Source organism: Scleropages formosus, chromosome 2 (assembly GCF_900964775.1).
Source record: "Scleropages formosus chromosome 2, fSclFor1.1, whole genome shotgun sequence".
Classification (NCBI taxonomy): Eukaryota; Metazoa; Chordata; class Actinopteri; order Osteoglossiformes; family Osteoglossidae; genus Scleropages; species Scleropages formosus.
Genome location: NC_041807.1, coordinates 32090356 through 32103215, shown reverse-complemented (window position 1 = coordinate 32103215; position 12860 = coordinate 32090356). Strand labels below are relative to the sequence as shown.

The 12860-nt window shown below is 46.3% G+C and overlaps 1 protein-coding gene across 5 annotated transcripts in view; it reads left to right on the top strand.

The window, feature by feature from the left end:
* slco4a1 (solute carrier organic anion transporter family, member 4A1) overlaps nt 1-12140 on the top strand; it is a 32250-nt gene extending 20110 nt beyond the window's left edge. For all 5 annotated transcript variants that reach the window (XM_018737785.2, XM_018737781.2, XM_018737783.2 and 2 more), the window contains exons 2-12: nt 1633-2634; nt 5566-5656; nt 6188-6309; nt 7082-7193; nt 7682-7836; nt 7966-8215; nt 8495-8657; nt 9344-9519; nt 10102-10166; nt 10610-10758; nt 11198-12140. In XM_018737785.2, the coding sequence (XP_018593301.1) occupies nt 1827-2634; nt 5566-5656; nt 6188-6309; nt 7082-7193; nt 7682-7836; nt 7966-8215; nt 8495-8657; nt 9344-9519; nt 10102-10166; nt 10610-10758; nt 11198-11365 (2259 nt within the window). In that variant the 5' untranslated portion in view covers nt 1633-1826 and the 3' untranslated portion in view covers nt 11366-12140. The remainder of the gene's footprint in view (nt 1-1632; nt 2635-5565; nt 5657-6187; nt 6310-7081; nt 7194-7681; nt 7837-7965; nt 8216-8494; nt 8658-9343; nt 9520-10101; nt 10167-10609; nt 10759-11197) is intronic.
* The last annotated feature ends 720 nt before the right edge of the window (nt 12141-12860 follow it).

The following is a 12860-nucleotide window of genomic DNA, read 5'->3' as shown; positions in this document are numbered from 1 at the left end:
GAAAATGCCGGGACGGATCCGGTCGGCGTCCCGCCCTGAGGTCGCAGCCCATCCAGCACACCCACGGAAGGGATGCAGGAAAGTTTCGTTTGCTGTTCCGGCTGACACGGTGTGGGAGAGGTGCTCGGAGGGTGGGAGAAAACGGGCTTAATACGCCCCGAGCTGCTGTAAGGATGAGTGAGCTAAACCCAGCTGAGCACCCGTGAGTGGAGCACCGGGCTGCGCTCTTCACCACGTGTCTGATTCGGCAGTGCGCATGGCCCACGTTCTCCTTCTGCACTCACTCCGCTTGCTATTTCTGCAGTACTGATGCTTTCGCTACTTCAGTTTTACGCGGCGCCGCAGCGCCTCCGTTGGGTTCGCATTTGAACACCTAATCCGGGATTAGCTGGCCGACGTTCGTCACATTAAGGGAACGTCTTGGGAAGCGTTATCCGCCGTGCATCGCCACTGTGCGTGTCATCATGAAGAGATGTCACCGTTCCAAAGTATTCGGTGTAGAGAAGAAGAATAACGACCGTTATTCAAAAGGAGTTTATTCTGTTGAACAGTACATAAAAATTGGATCATTTGAGTATGCGAAGGCCATAGCCTTAAATGTGACTTAGACAAGAAGGATGAAATAAGATATGTATCCCACCGTATTGTTGACAACCTGGTCAATTAGAAGTCATGTAAACAGGGAATGAGAAAGGAAGCAGTCGAGCTCAGACAGCCTACTGTGGCTTGGGGTTAAGAGAGGAGAAGCTGTTACATAGAAAGCAAGGAAATGGTTAGACTGTCCTCCAACTGGACCTGTGCAGACACTCCATACCTGCTGAGGAGCTGTGGTAACGTAGCTCTGCTGTCTCACAGTGCCTGGGTGGTGCAGGAGGACATGTGGTTCGATCCCCACTTGGCATGTTCTCCCCATGTCTGTGTGGGTTTCCTCTGAGTGCTCTGGTTTCCCCCCGCAGTCCAAATGGATGCTGTTCAGGTCCCCCCCATCGTGTGTGAGTGAGAGAGAGAGTGTGTTCCACTGATGTATGGATGAGTGACCCATTGTAAGTAGTGTATCTAGCAGTATAAGTCACCTTGGTGAATAAGGTGGGTGGGCTGATAACACTACATAGAGTTCATTGGAAGTCGCTTTGGAGAAAAGCATGTGCTAAATAAATAAATGTAATGTAAAGAGAAACAGGGCTGAGGCTCCAAAGCTGAAGCGTGGCCGTGGAAAACAGACTTGTTTCGAAGAAAGTCAGCACAAACCAGCAGCTCTTGAAAATCCGTTTCCACTTCACGCACATAAGCATCTGACGAGCTATTACATAAGCGCCCCGGCCACGCGGTGGTTCTCGGACCCGTTAATTCTGTCTGGGCAAGATCAGGCTGACAGTGCAGCCACGCTTTGTTCTAAGCCACACAGCCACTGCGCAGTCCTGGCAATGACCATCGCACACAAACAGCTACACAGGACAAGCACAGTGACCACCCTTCGCTTCTGTTCTTATGTATGGATCTTTGCTGCACCCTCAGACGTGCCCTAAACAAACTGCTTCTAAATGTGTGGCACCGGTGAGCGTATGGCTGATTTTGGCTTATTTGATTTTGATTTTTTTTTTTTTCCTCTTTCTCCCCCCTTTTGTTTTACAGGCTGAAGTTTTGGAGGCTTTTTGAGATGAACATTTCCTTCCCTCTTCGCTGATCTAGAGCAAGGTTCCTCTGGCAGCACTCAGAATCGGACAAGGTCAGTGAACAGCAGAGGAACAGCTGTCAGTCACCCCAGCTACATCTAAAGGAAACGCGTCGACTTCTTTCCCTACTCCAGGAAAAGCCCTGCGTGGGCCATGCCCAACCTGCTCAATGCGGACACCTCTTTTAGCTCCAAGCAGGAGCTCCTCGATCTCCGTGATGGGGTAACTCTGGGTGTCTTGGACAACCCCAGTCCAGTGGACATTAAAGACAATTCCCCGGTAGGTTCCAGCAGCGGTAGCTTGGGCGCGGTCAACTCCAAGGCGCGGACCAATGGAGCCACACCTTCAGAAGAGTGTCTCGAAGAGGAGAAGGACAGCCCCTATGGGATCAAGTTCATCCCAGCAGAATCTGAGCAGCTCTGCGGCTGGGGTGCTCTAACACCCCACTGCATGCAGACGTTCAACACCCCTCGCTGGGTGCTCTTCTTTCTGTGCGTGGCCTCTTTCCTCCAAGGCATGATCGTCAACGGCTTTATCAACACGGTGGTGACGTCTATCGAGCGACGCTTCGACCTCCGCAGTTACCAGGCGGGCCTTATCGCTAGCTCCTACGACATTGCTGCCTGCATCTGTCTGACCTTCGTCAGCTACTTCGGGGGCACGGGCCATAAGCCCAAGTGGCTGGGCTGGGGAGTTCTCATCATGGCCTTGGGTTCGCTCGTGTTCGCCCTGCCGCACTTCACCACCCCACCCTACCAGGTGAGCGTGCCAGAGCAGACAGGCCTGTGCTCGGCCAACCGGACCAGCTCTTGCCAGGAGAGCGGCAGCAGCCTGTCCAGCTACAGGTTCGTCTTCATGCTGGGCCAATTCCTGCATGGCATGGGGGCCACGCCCCTCTACACCTTGGGCGTCACTTACCTGGACGAGAACGTCAAATCCAGCTACGCACCAGTCTACATCGGTAAGTCCCAAGAGAAAATAACTCCAGAATCTATTTCAGACATTATAACAATAAACCCTTCATCAAATCACTTGCGTAATCAATGATGAGACGATATCGCTTATACTGCATTTGTGATATGTAGGGATATATAGGTGTGTATATATAGGTATATAGAGGTAATATTACACACATATATACATGATAATGTAACAATAGATGCAATAAAATATTAGATTCCAGAGGAGTTAACGTTTTGGCAGTTGAAGGCAGTTTATATTTTGCAAAAACTCTTGAGGCAGTTTTGTAGCGTAAATGAGGTAAAATACCACTATTACTACGGCGCTAATGATAGAGGAGGTTCTCCAAAGAGTCATTTCTGCCCGAGGGCTGCTGCCGTCATTTCCAGTAGTTCCGATTGCTTCAGCTTTGTTGGCTTTCTCAGCAGAAAGAGCCATTTGTAAAACAGTCTGTTTCATATCACTAGCACTTCCAAGAATCACTCAACAAGGGGTTGTTCTCGACAGTTCACCACATGTCACCATGTGTATGTTTCCATATTGGTCACAGTTTATTTTTTATCGGCCGAATAGGAACGTACCCTTACGCTATTCTTGAGCCGGTTCCTCATTTAAATGAGACATCCCTGGACGCACCAAACGGACACTTCGCATTATTGCGTATTCTGTTTCAGAGAATGAAAGTGGATATCTTGCAGTTCTGTAGGCCGTATTCTGTGTCTTACCGCACAACGCTTCCTTTCGTAGACAAACCTGCCTAGTGTTTCTAGGATGAAATGCAGCACAAGTTTGACTTCCGCTCTTACCATTGCGGTATGACTGGAAGGAGGTCAGTACATGGGGTCATCAAACGGTGACATCTTAGATGACAAAAGCTCCATGTGGCAAAGATGACGTTAACGTTACCGTACGCGCTCGGTCCACGAATGTTCGAGTTACAAATGATCAAAGACACATTTTTTCCCGCTTATTTATTTTTAATTGGATTTCATTCACTTGTCGATTTTTGAAAGTGTGTTTATCGCACGCCGAGCTGTACCTGCGCTTCCACATCAGGATGTTAGTCGGCAGTAAAATGTATCCAGGCAGAGCAGTAATGTGGAACCACATTAATTAAACTCGCTTCCACGGTGTTGACATCTCGTGTCATGTCACAGTGTTGGTTTTATTAATTGTTCAGATAATAAAGCAAACTGAAAGTGGCCAGATACTGATGAATAGCGCACTTTGTTTCACGTTAATAAAACACAGCAAAATAGAAGTCCTGTGATCGACTCAAGTTCCCTCCGTAGTCTTCGCTGCCTCACCCTTTTGTTTCCAGGATAGGCTCTGGAACATGGTGACCCTGGAGAGGACAAGTAATTGACGAAAACTGAACGAATGAATAATGTCTTACTGCACATTTTTCAATCATTGCATTGTTATTTGAAATTTTTACAGCGCTTGTGTATAGATTGATAGACATCTGTATTATTAACCTTTTACTGGTTGTGGAGTAGTGATCGGATTTACAAACCGAGTTGCAGACTTCTGTTAGAGTGAGTTCGCTTAAATGCTTTGTGGCAGAACGAGCAACGGAAAATACAGGTGGTTGTTTCTATTTGCCACATGTGTTCATCACATGTAAATCAGCCAACAAACACTGTAAACAAATTAATCACTCATAAGACTTTCAGCACACTTAGCCATGACCTAGGAAGTGCTAAATCTTACTGGGTGTGTACGTATACATGAAAACTCCACATAATTGTAAGGAGTGGACAAACATAGATTAAAAAAATTAGTTTTTACATGTACAGTATGGAATTTTGGAAATTTTATACATCCCCATCTGCCTCTGATCTTTATTAGACAAGAGGACTCAAATTAGAGCTAAATATAGTTGTAGCTGAAACCAAGGGGATTGCAGTAAGATGATGATATGGCATGTTCTGGGATAGGGAGCGCGTAATAGGATCAAGCCTGCCTCAATGGCAATAGAACCGGTCAAATACAGACGGCAGGCGAGGCGCGTAACCTCACAGTACCTCCGTTTCCTTTTCGTGGATAAGAAAGTGGTGCCACGCTGCTGGCAGCTAAGATATGGCTGAGGCCGCGGCTTGGGGACAGGTGCCATATCCAAGGCCGCTGCGTGACGCGGCGGGTTCGCACAGACCTCACCTGGTCTCGAGGCTCCGGATGTCCATCTGCTCGGAGAGAAAATTCAGATCGACGACCCGGAGTAACGCAACTCTCGGGGCTGTCCGTATTTTGACGAGCTTCTGAAAACGGAGAAAAATGGCGCGCCGTCACTTAGCAAACAAAAATCCCCAGCGGGTACGTTCTCAAACGGCCCCAAACGTTTCCGTGTTCCCCCCCCCCCCGAAAGTTACATTTTCCTCGAATTTAGTTTCTCAAACTTAATAAAGTACCGAATGACAAAATCGAATGACCTTCTCATATACTTGATTCAGCAATGATCGCTACTGAAATAAAGCTGCCGGTAATCTTCACGCCCCCTTTATGAGAAATAACCGTGGTAATGGAAATATGGTAAGAACAAGAGTCACCTTTACCTGTCACCCACCATGAGTTATGCAACTCATTCAAATGTCTATAAGGAGGTCATTGTATATATAGAGCTCCCCGATTCCATAGCTGTTAATACATCGTCTGTCTCAGCAGGACCACCCGTCCCACCCCAGACATCAATAGCACGTCCTTGAATTGGATTTTCCTGCTCGCTGTTCAAAGGCTATCAAAGACAATCAAGACCTGCTGGCCTTACTGGGGAAGCCGAGCAAATGCACTTGATGTGGCCCCGAGCGCTATCGATCAAAAATAAAACAACACAAGTGTGCAGACAGGACGAGGCTAACAATGGTGCGTGGGAGCAGGCTGTCGGGGGCAGGGGGGGGCGGACCACCCCAACTGACCCCGTTTCTCTTCCTAGGTATTTTTTATACAGCGGCCATCGTGGGACCCGCGGCCGGATACTTGCTGGGAGGAATTTTCCTCAACATGTACACAGAGGTGCAGCAGACGTGAGTGTTTGTCTGGCTTCCCGCTCGCCTTGTCTGACCCGCGATGTCCCCCCGGCGCTGGGGTTTTAGGTCCAGCTCGCTCTTTTATAAATGTGAACCTGTGTTTTTCTTATTAAATCATTTTTATGGCAGTTTGTTTAGCTGATGCTTTTATCCAAAGTGACTGACAATACTTACCAAAGTGTTCGCCTGAGTGCTTTTGATAGGAAGAGTTCAGGTTACCTTGCTTGGGGCATATTGGACAGAACTGCTGATTTTGAGCATAAAGGTTGCAGGTTTGAATCCCACCTCTAGCTGTACTGCGCTTGAGCAAGGTACTCGCTCTAAAGTGTTCTGACAAAATTACCCACCTGTATGAATGGGTGAATAATTGTAGTTAACATTGTAAGTTGCTTCAAAGTGACAGATAAATAAATCAGTGTAAATGTGCTACAGCGGTGGTGGGGGAGTACCTTCTGTTGTACTACCTGTTGTTGTTTACTTGTTTACAAAATACAAAAAGTAGCCCCGCTGATGCTTGCCATGCTGCAGGACGGAGCTTACGCCGGAGAACCCCCTGTGGGTGGGCGCTTGGTGGATCGGCTTCATCGCCGGAGGAGTGGCCGCTCTTCTCATCGCGCTGCCCATCCTGGGGTATCCAAGACAGCTGCCAGGTACCTCCCGTCGTCAGGCCGCTGTAGACATCCTACAGCCGTGTCACTCGAGGTCACCGTGAAACTCATGGAGAGGCTCAGTTTCCTTGTGCCCTAAACAGCTGATTCCTTGAACTGATTTCGAAGTTTTTAATGAAAACAATATGATTATATGTATGGCCTTTAAATATTTCTGATATACTAAGCCTGCTTATGCAGGCAGCATGGTAGCACAGCGAGTAGTGCTGCTATCTCACAGCGCCTGGGTGGTGTGAGAGGATGTGGGTTTGATCGCTGCTCAGTCTGTGTAGAGTTTGCATGTTCTCCCAGTGTCTGCGTGGGTTTCCTCCGGGTGCTCTGGTTTCCTCCCACAGTCCAAACACATGCTGTTCAGGTTCCCTCTATAGTGTGTGTGAGAGAGTGTGTTCCACTGATGTATGGATGAGTGACCCAGTGTAAGTAGTGTATCTAGCAGTGTAAGTCACCGCGGTGAATAAGGTGTGTGGGCTGATAACACTACATAGAGTTCATTGGAAGTCGCTTTGGAAAAAAGCATCCGCTAAATGAATATGATGTAAATATCTTCACCGTGTACTTTAAATTAAGGTAGTTGCCACATGTTGCTTGAAATGACAATTTGAAATTGACTAAAAAAAATCAGAGGAAACATGCTCAAAGATTATTCGGTTTCAATTGTTTCGATAGCGACATATATAATTAGTTTTTTATTTATACAACTTAAGGTAATTTTGAACTTAATCGCTTGCAAGAACCAATGCCCTGCTTGTTCCAGGTTCTCAGCGGTATGTGGCCATGCGAGTGTCGGAGGCCCATCAGCTGAAAGATGGGAGTCAGCAGAAGGCAGCGGACCCCCAGTTTGGGAAAACGGTGAAAGACATGCCCAGGTAAGTGTGCTCCAGGTAGCAGTCTGGCAGTGTTTCTCCCGTGGCAGCATGCTACCCTCGCCACCCCACAAAGTGCCATCTTAAGGGCTCTTGTTGGATTTCAGTCTCGCTTGTGCTTTAAACTTCCACATACTTTGAAGAGAACAGACAGTAAGGCAGTGACTATTATAAACACTGGGCATGTGGTGCTTAAATAAATTCTGCATCAGTCATCAGTCCTATTTCCTCCCACTCGTTCGCAATAGGTGTTTTTCTGTTCCCGGTTTAATTATCCACTTTGGTGTCTGTTGTTTTACTTATTTACCATAATTGCTATTGCAGATGCATTTTTCAAAAATCATGTCGCAGTCCAGTGTTACGTTCTTTACACATCTGTTCGGTTGGGTGGGTGCGTTTACGGTACGACAACCTTTGTGTGGAACGATGCCAAGCATGAGTCCTGGGCTTCCTCTTCTGCATCCGCTCTCTCTTCTTGTTTGCCTCTCTAGATCAGTGCTTCTACTGCTGAAGAATCCCACCTTCATCTTCCTGTGCTTCGCCGGAGCCACAGAGGCCACCCTCATCGCGGGCATGTCTACTTTCGGACCCAAGTTCCTGGAGTCCCAGTTCAGCCTCAGTGCCTCAGAGGCAGCTACCTGGTTTGGTAAGAGATGTTTGCACCTCGGTACAAAAGACCGAACTGGAAATTGGTCAAATGCTCAGGCTGGCACAATTAAACCAAGGAGTGAATGAATGAAAACCCGTGACACTACACTGCCCTGCCCCTCACCAGGCTACATGGTGGTGCCTGCGGGTGGTGGCGGCACCTTCCTGGGCGGGTACATCGTCAAGAAGCTGAACCTGCGCTGCCGAGGCATCATCCGGTTCTGCATGCTGTGTGCCTTCCTCAGCCTGCTGGCCATATTCATCTTCCTGATCCACTGCCCCAACCAGCCCATGGCTGGCGTGACCACCCCATACCAATCGAGCCTTCTCCAGTATCAGCACCAGTACCTGGCTGACGTCCACAACACAAAAAACAGGTGAGACTTTCACATACCTTCTGGATGTAACCTGGACCATGAACTTTTAGTAAATCCCAAAACAATGGATAATCTTTTTCCAAAAAATGCATGCCCCTTCAGGTTAAATGGCTTTGGTGGTGCCTCCACAGAGCTGCAGGTTCAGATCTTATTCCACCCCATCTTTCCTTCATTGAAATGAACACAAGCTTCTCTATCCATTCTGTTGCTGTGATCCTCACACCAGCATTGAGTGACCGCGCAGTCATATGAAAGCTCCGAGGTCCTGTTCCTTTGCAGTTTGGAGCTGTTGGTGAACCTGACGGTGGACTGCAATGCAGGGTGCCACTGCACGCGCGAGCTCTACAGCCCTGTTTGCGGAGCCAACGGGATCATGTACTACTCACCATGCCACGCGGGCTGTGCTGCTATCAACAGTACCCTAAGCAGCACAAGCAGACAGGTAGCTGGCTCTTTGGGCAGGGGTATTATAGAAACATGTACAGGTGTGCATATTACTCCACCGTGGGTTTTGAATGCACAAGGGCCACACTCCCTATCAGTCCATACATGGCCATAGCTACTGTAGAGCAGGTAGGGGTCATTACCTACGGTTATTTTTTACATTTAGAGCACCATTTAAAATTGATGAGAAACTACAATGTCCAAAATACCCCCTCAAGCTCCTGGTATTGTTCACAGTGAGCAGGTACACTCCACCATCATATAATGGGGTCCAGTACATCCAAATACTGCTCTGATGGTTTGGAAGATACGTTGTATAATTTTCTCATATAGTACGCTTATATGCAGCGGGCTTTGCCGGGTCCTGCTCTCCGGTGGGTCTGGGGTTAAAGTCCCGCTTGGGGTGCCTTATGATGGACTGGCGTCCCGTCCTGGGTGTGTCCCCTCCCCCTCCAGCCTTACGCCCTGTGTTGCCGGGTTAGGCTCTGGCTCGCCGCGACCCCCCTCGGGACAAGCGGTTTCAGCAAGTGTGTGTGTGTGTGTGTGTGTGTGTGTGTGTGTGTGTGTGTGTGTGTGTAGGCTTATTATTCAGTACAATAGTATTTATGCATCTTACATGGCAATTTTAAGTCCACAGCCAGACCTGCTGACATCGCTCTCTGTCGCTTTTTCTCCGTCTGTCAGGTGTACTCCAGCTGCAGCTGCGTCATGGGGAACGTGTCCTGGGGGGAGCAGGGATTTGCAAAGGCAGGAAAGTGCAGCTCCTCCTGCCATCACATGCCTGCCTTCCTCACTTTTCTCTTCTTCATCATCTTCTTCACCTTCCTCTGCAGCATTCCTGCCCTTACAGCAACCCTCAGGTATGTGTTCTGGAACTTTCTGGAAACCATGCTCTTCAGCAGCACCATTGCCCTACTATGACATGATATGGTATCGGTGCCTACCTTTTATAATCAACCGGTACAACCTCAGTAAATGCTTTGCACCTTATGAATTTGTTTAGCCAAAAGTTGCAGAGACTGGATCTCGAATGACAGTACGAAACGTGGGCAGCAGCTAAACCGCTGCCTTTGGACTTGGAGGTCCCAGGTTTCAATCCCACTTCCAGCTGTAGTACCCCTGACTGAGCAAGTACTTACCATGATTTGCTCCAGTAAAAATTACCCAGCTGTGTAAATGAGTTAATCCTGATAAGTAGCCTAAAACTGTAATTTACTTTGGAGAAAACTGACAAGGAAGTGAACAAATATAAATGAAATGCATGCTGTGCGCATGTGGCCACCAGAGGACAGTAGATCACTGTTTGATCGGGTTGCCATGCCGACTGAAGCAGTTACGTGTTCATGTGCATTGATCGACAGTATTAGAGCGCAACAGTTTACTCATGGAGCACCCAGCTGGGTCACCATCTATCTGAAAGAGCCCTCTGTCATCCCTTACAGGTGTGTGCCGGACAGTCAGCGTTCCTTTGGCCTGGGCATCCAGTGGATTGTTGTCCGGACACTCGGTACAAATTTTGCTGGTTCTCCGCGCAAAGAAATATGTTTAGCTTTACACATAAAGGTTGCTGAGGATATATAACGGCAAGGGCATACTGCATAACAGAAGCGCTATACAGTACATTGAAATGTTTTCTGTAAAATTACACAGATGTGCAGGTAATAAAGCGTGATGGTGTATGAGTTTTTTTTTTTTTTTTTTTTTTTTTTTTTTTTTTTTTTGTTGATTTGGAGCAATGTTTGGGGAAAAAAGTGAAAGAAAATGAAATCACTAAGCAGTATGCAACGTAAAAAATAAACAATTTAAAAATCCGTATTCTTCTTTGTAATGGAGCAATGCTTAAATTTGATCTTCCCTTGCAGAATTTCTAGGTTTAACCCCTAATTCCATGTATCCCTATTGCATGGTGAAAACCCACAGTAACGTTTTATTCTGTGTCCTCCCGGGCAGGTGGAATCCCGGGCCCCATAGCATTTGGATCCGTCATTGACATCTCATGTCTGCTGTGGCAAGACCAGTGTGGAGAACAGGGCTCCTGCTACCTCTACCAGAACTCTGCCATGAGTCAATACACCCTTGTGGCTGGGGTCATATACAAGGTGCTTGTCTGGGGTGCATTTCACCAACATGATTTCAGTCATGTTCATAGCAGTTACATGAAGGGTCAGAATAATATACCAGGAAGTAGGGGTGCAGTATCTTACACTGCAGTGGATTTGAAATATTATAATCACAGTAGAATAATTACCAATTAAAACAGTCTCCCCTGCATAACAAGTGCTCATATTACAAGAACTTACATTTATAGGCACATGTAATTTCTAATCTGAAATTCACGTAACATGTTGTCAACTTACACATTCCAATAATGAGTCCTTAAAGCAAAAAAGTTTTGAAGAAATTGACGAAAGGGGTTGAATAGGAAAAAAGTAAAGGGAAGCCTTACCTATCCATTTAAAACTTGATGTGAAAGTTCGTGAACTGGACGTCCTCTGAGGTCAGAAGTCAATGGCTCTTTTTCTTTGCGTTCTCCTACAGCTTTTGGGGACAGTCTTCTTCCTGCTGGCATACATCCTCTATCAGCCCCCGCCAGAGTCGCCGCAGAGCAGCTGTGAAAGCACAGACAATGGGTTGGGGGACACCGGGGACCTCCCAGCAAAGGATGCTCTCCCGGAGGTCATCGCCAATGTAAATGCAAGGCTCTGACATCATCCTCCCGCCTCATCTTCCCCTCCCATGTCTGACAATTCCCACCGTGTCCGCCCACTCCTCCGCTGAGACCACCGCCATCACCACAACCCAAGCACGTCTCATTTCACCAACACCGGTACGGAGTCATCCACGTCACCTCCTCCTGCCTCCTGCTTTCTGTCTTGCCAGTACCTGGAGGTGAATTTGAATGGCGCTGCAGAAACTGACCAGGGGTCAAGGATCAGGGGTTGCAGCAGCACCCTGACATCTAATGGTTGGAGGTCCTTATGTTGATTTTTTTTTCACTTGTAGATTCTGCTGCCCTGCCTGGAATGTCAAAGACGGAAATCCAACTTTGAAATTTTAAGCTTAATGGCTTCCGAAAATGTAGGCCGATATATTTTTAAATTAGTTATGGTAAAGACAGACTTGTTTGTGGTCCAGTGGAGGTTCAGAACCAAGATGGTATTACTGGTTGAAGAAAACACAAAAGCTGCAAATGTTCTAAAAACATTCTGGTATCTTGTTTAGCCAACACTCATTCTGCAAAGCATTCTTTTCATTTATTTTGACTGCTTTTTCCCATTCCACTGTTTTCATTCAAAGGTCAGATTTATTGGGCTTTCTACAGGTGTGGAAAATTACCACTTTTTTTTTTTTGCGGAAAAAGGGAAATAATTTCAATGTACTACATCGAGGAAGGGTAAAGCTACGTTTTAGAAAAGGTTTAGATATTATTTTAGATTTTTTCCTGCTATTCCTTGACAAAAAAAATCTGGATCTTAATCAAAGCGCAAAAGCGCAAAAAAAAAAGAGAGAAATCTGACCTTTATTCAGCTACAGAAAATTTTGTTTACAGCTTACAAATTAAAAACTGTATTCTTTGTGTTTGGTATCATTAAAAAAAAAAAATTACACATCTGCTTATATTAAATTAATCTTGGTGGGATTGATGGGGAAAAAGAAAAACGTTGTGCTTACCTGTACTAACTAAAGTGTCACCAAAGTAAATTCTATAAACAAAATGAATGTGAAGTTTCAAGTATGAATAAAAAAAAAAAAGGAAAATATGCAAGCTGAGAGTGTGCGATGAAGAAGAGCATTCCAGTTCCCTAAAAAAAAGTGCATAACTGCAAAACTGCATTGTAAAATAGTCATTATTAATAGCCTTTTTAACCACACAAATATATAGAGATATATTTATATCCATTTGTGCACCACACTTGTACGTGTCATGCTATCCTTATGATTCTATTCAAAGAAGAAAACCAGGGTATAAGAAAGTACAAAAGAAAACTAAGAACTGCCTTAAAGATGAACCAACAGCTCCTGGTGAAAGGGATGCGCACAGATATTATAGCCTTGATGCATTCGGGTGTATGTTTTTGTCCGTAATTGTATTTTTCCGCTTTGAATAAGTCTGCCAAATGCTACGGAAGATGTGGAGATGATGGCGTGTGCCGCGAACACTGCTGAATAGCTATTACACACTTAATAGCTTTGAAGAGTA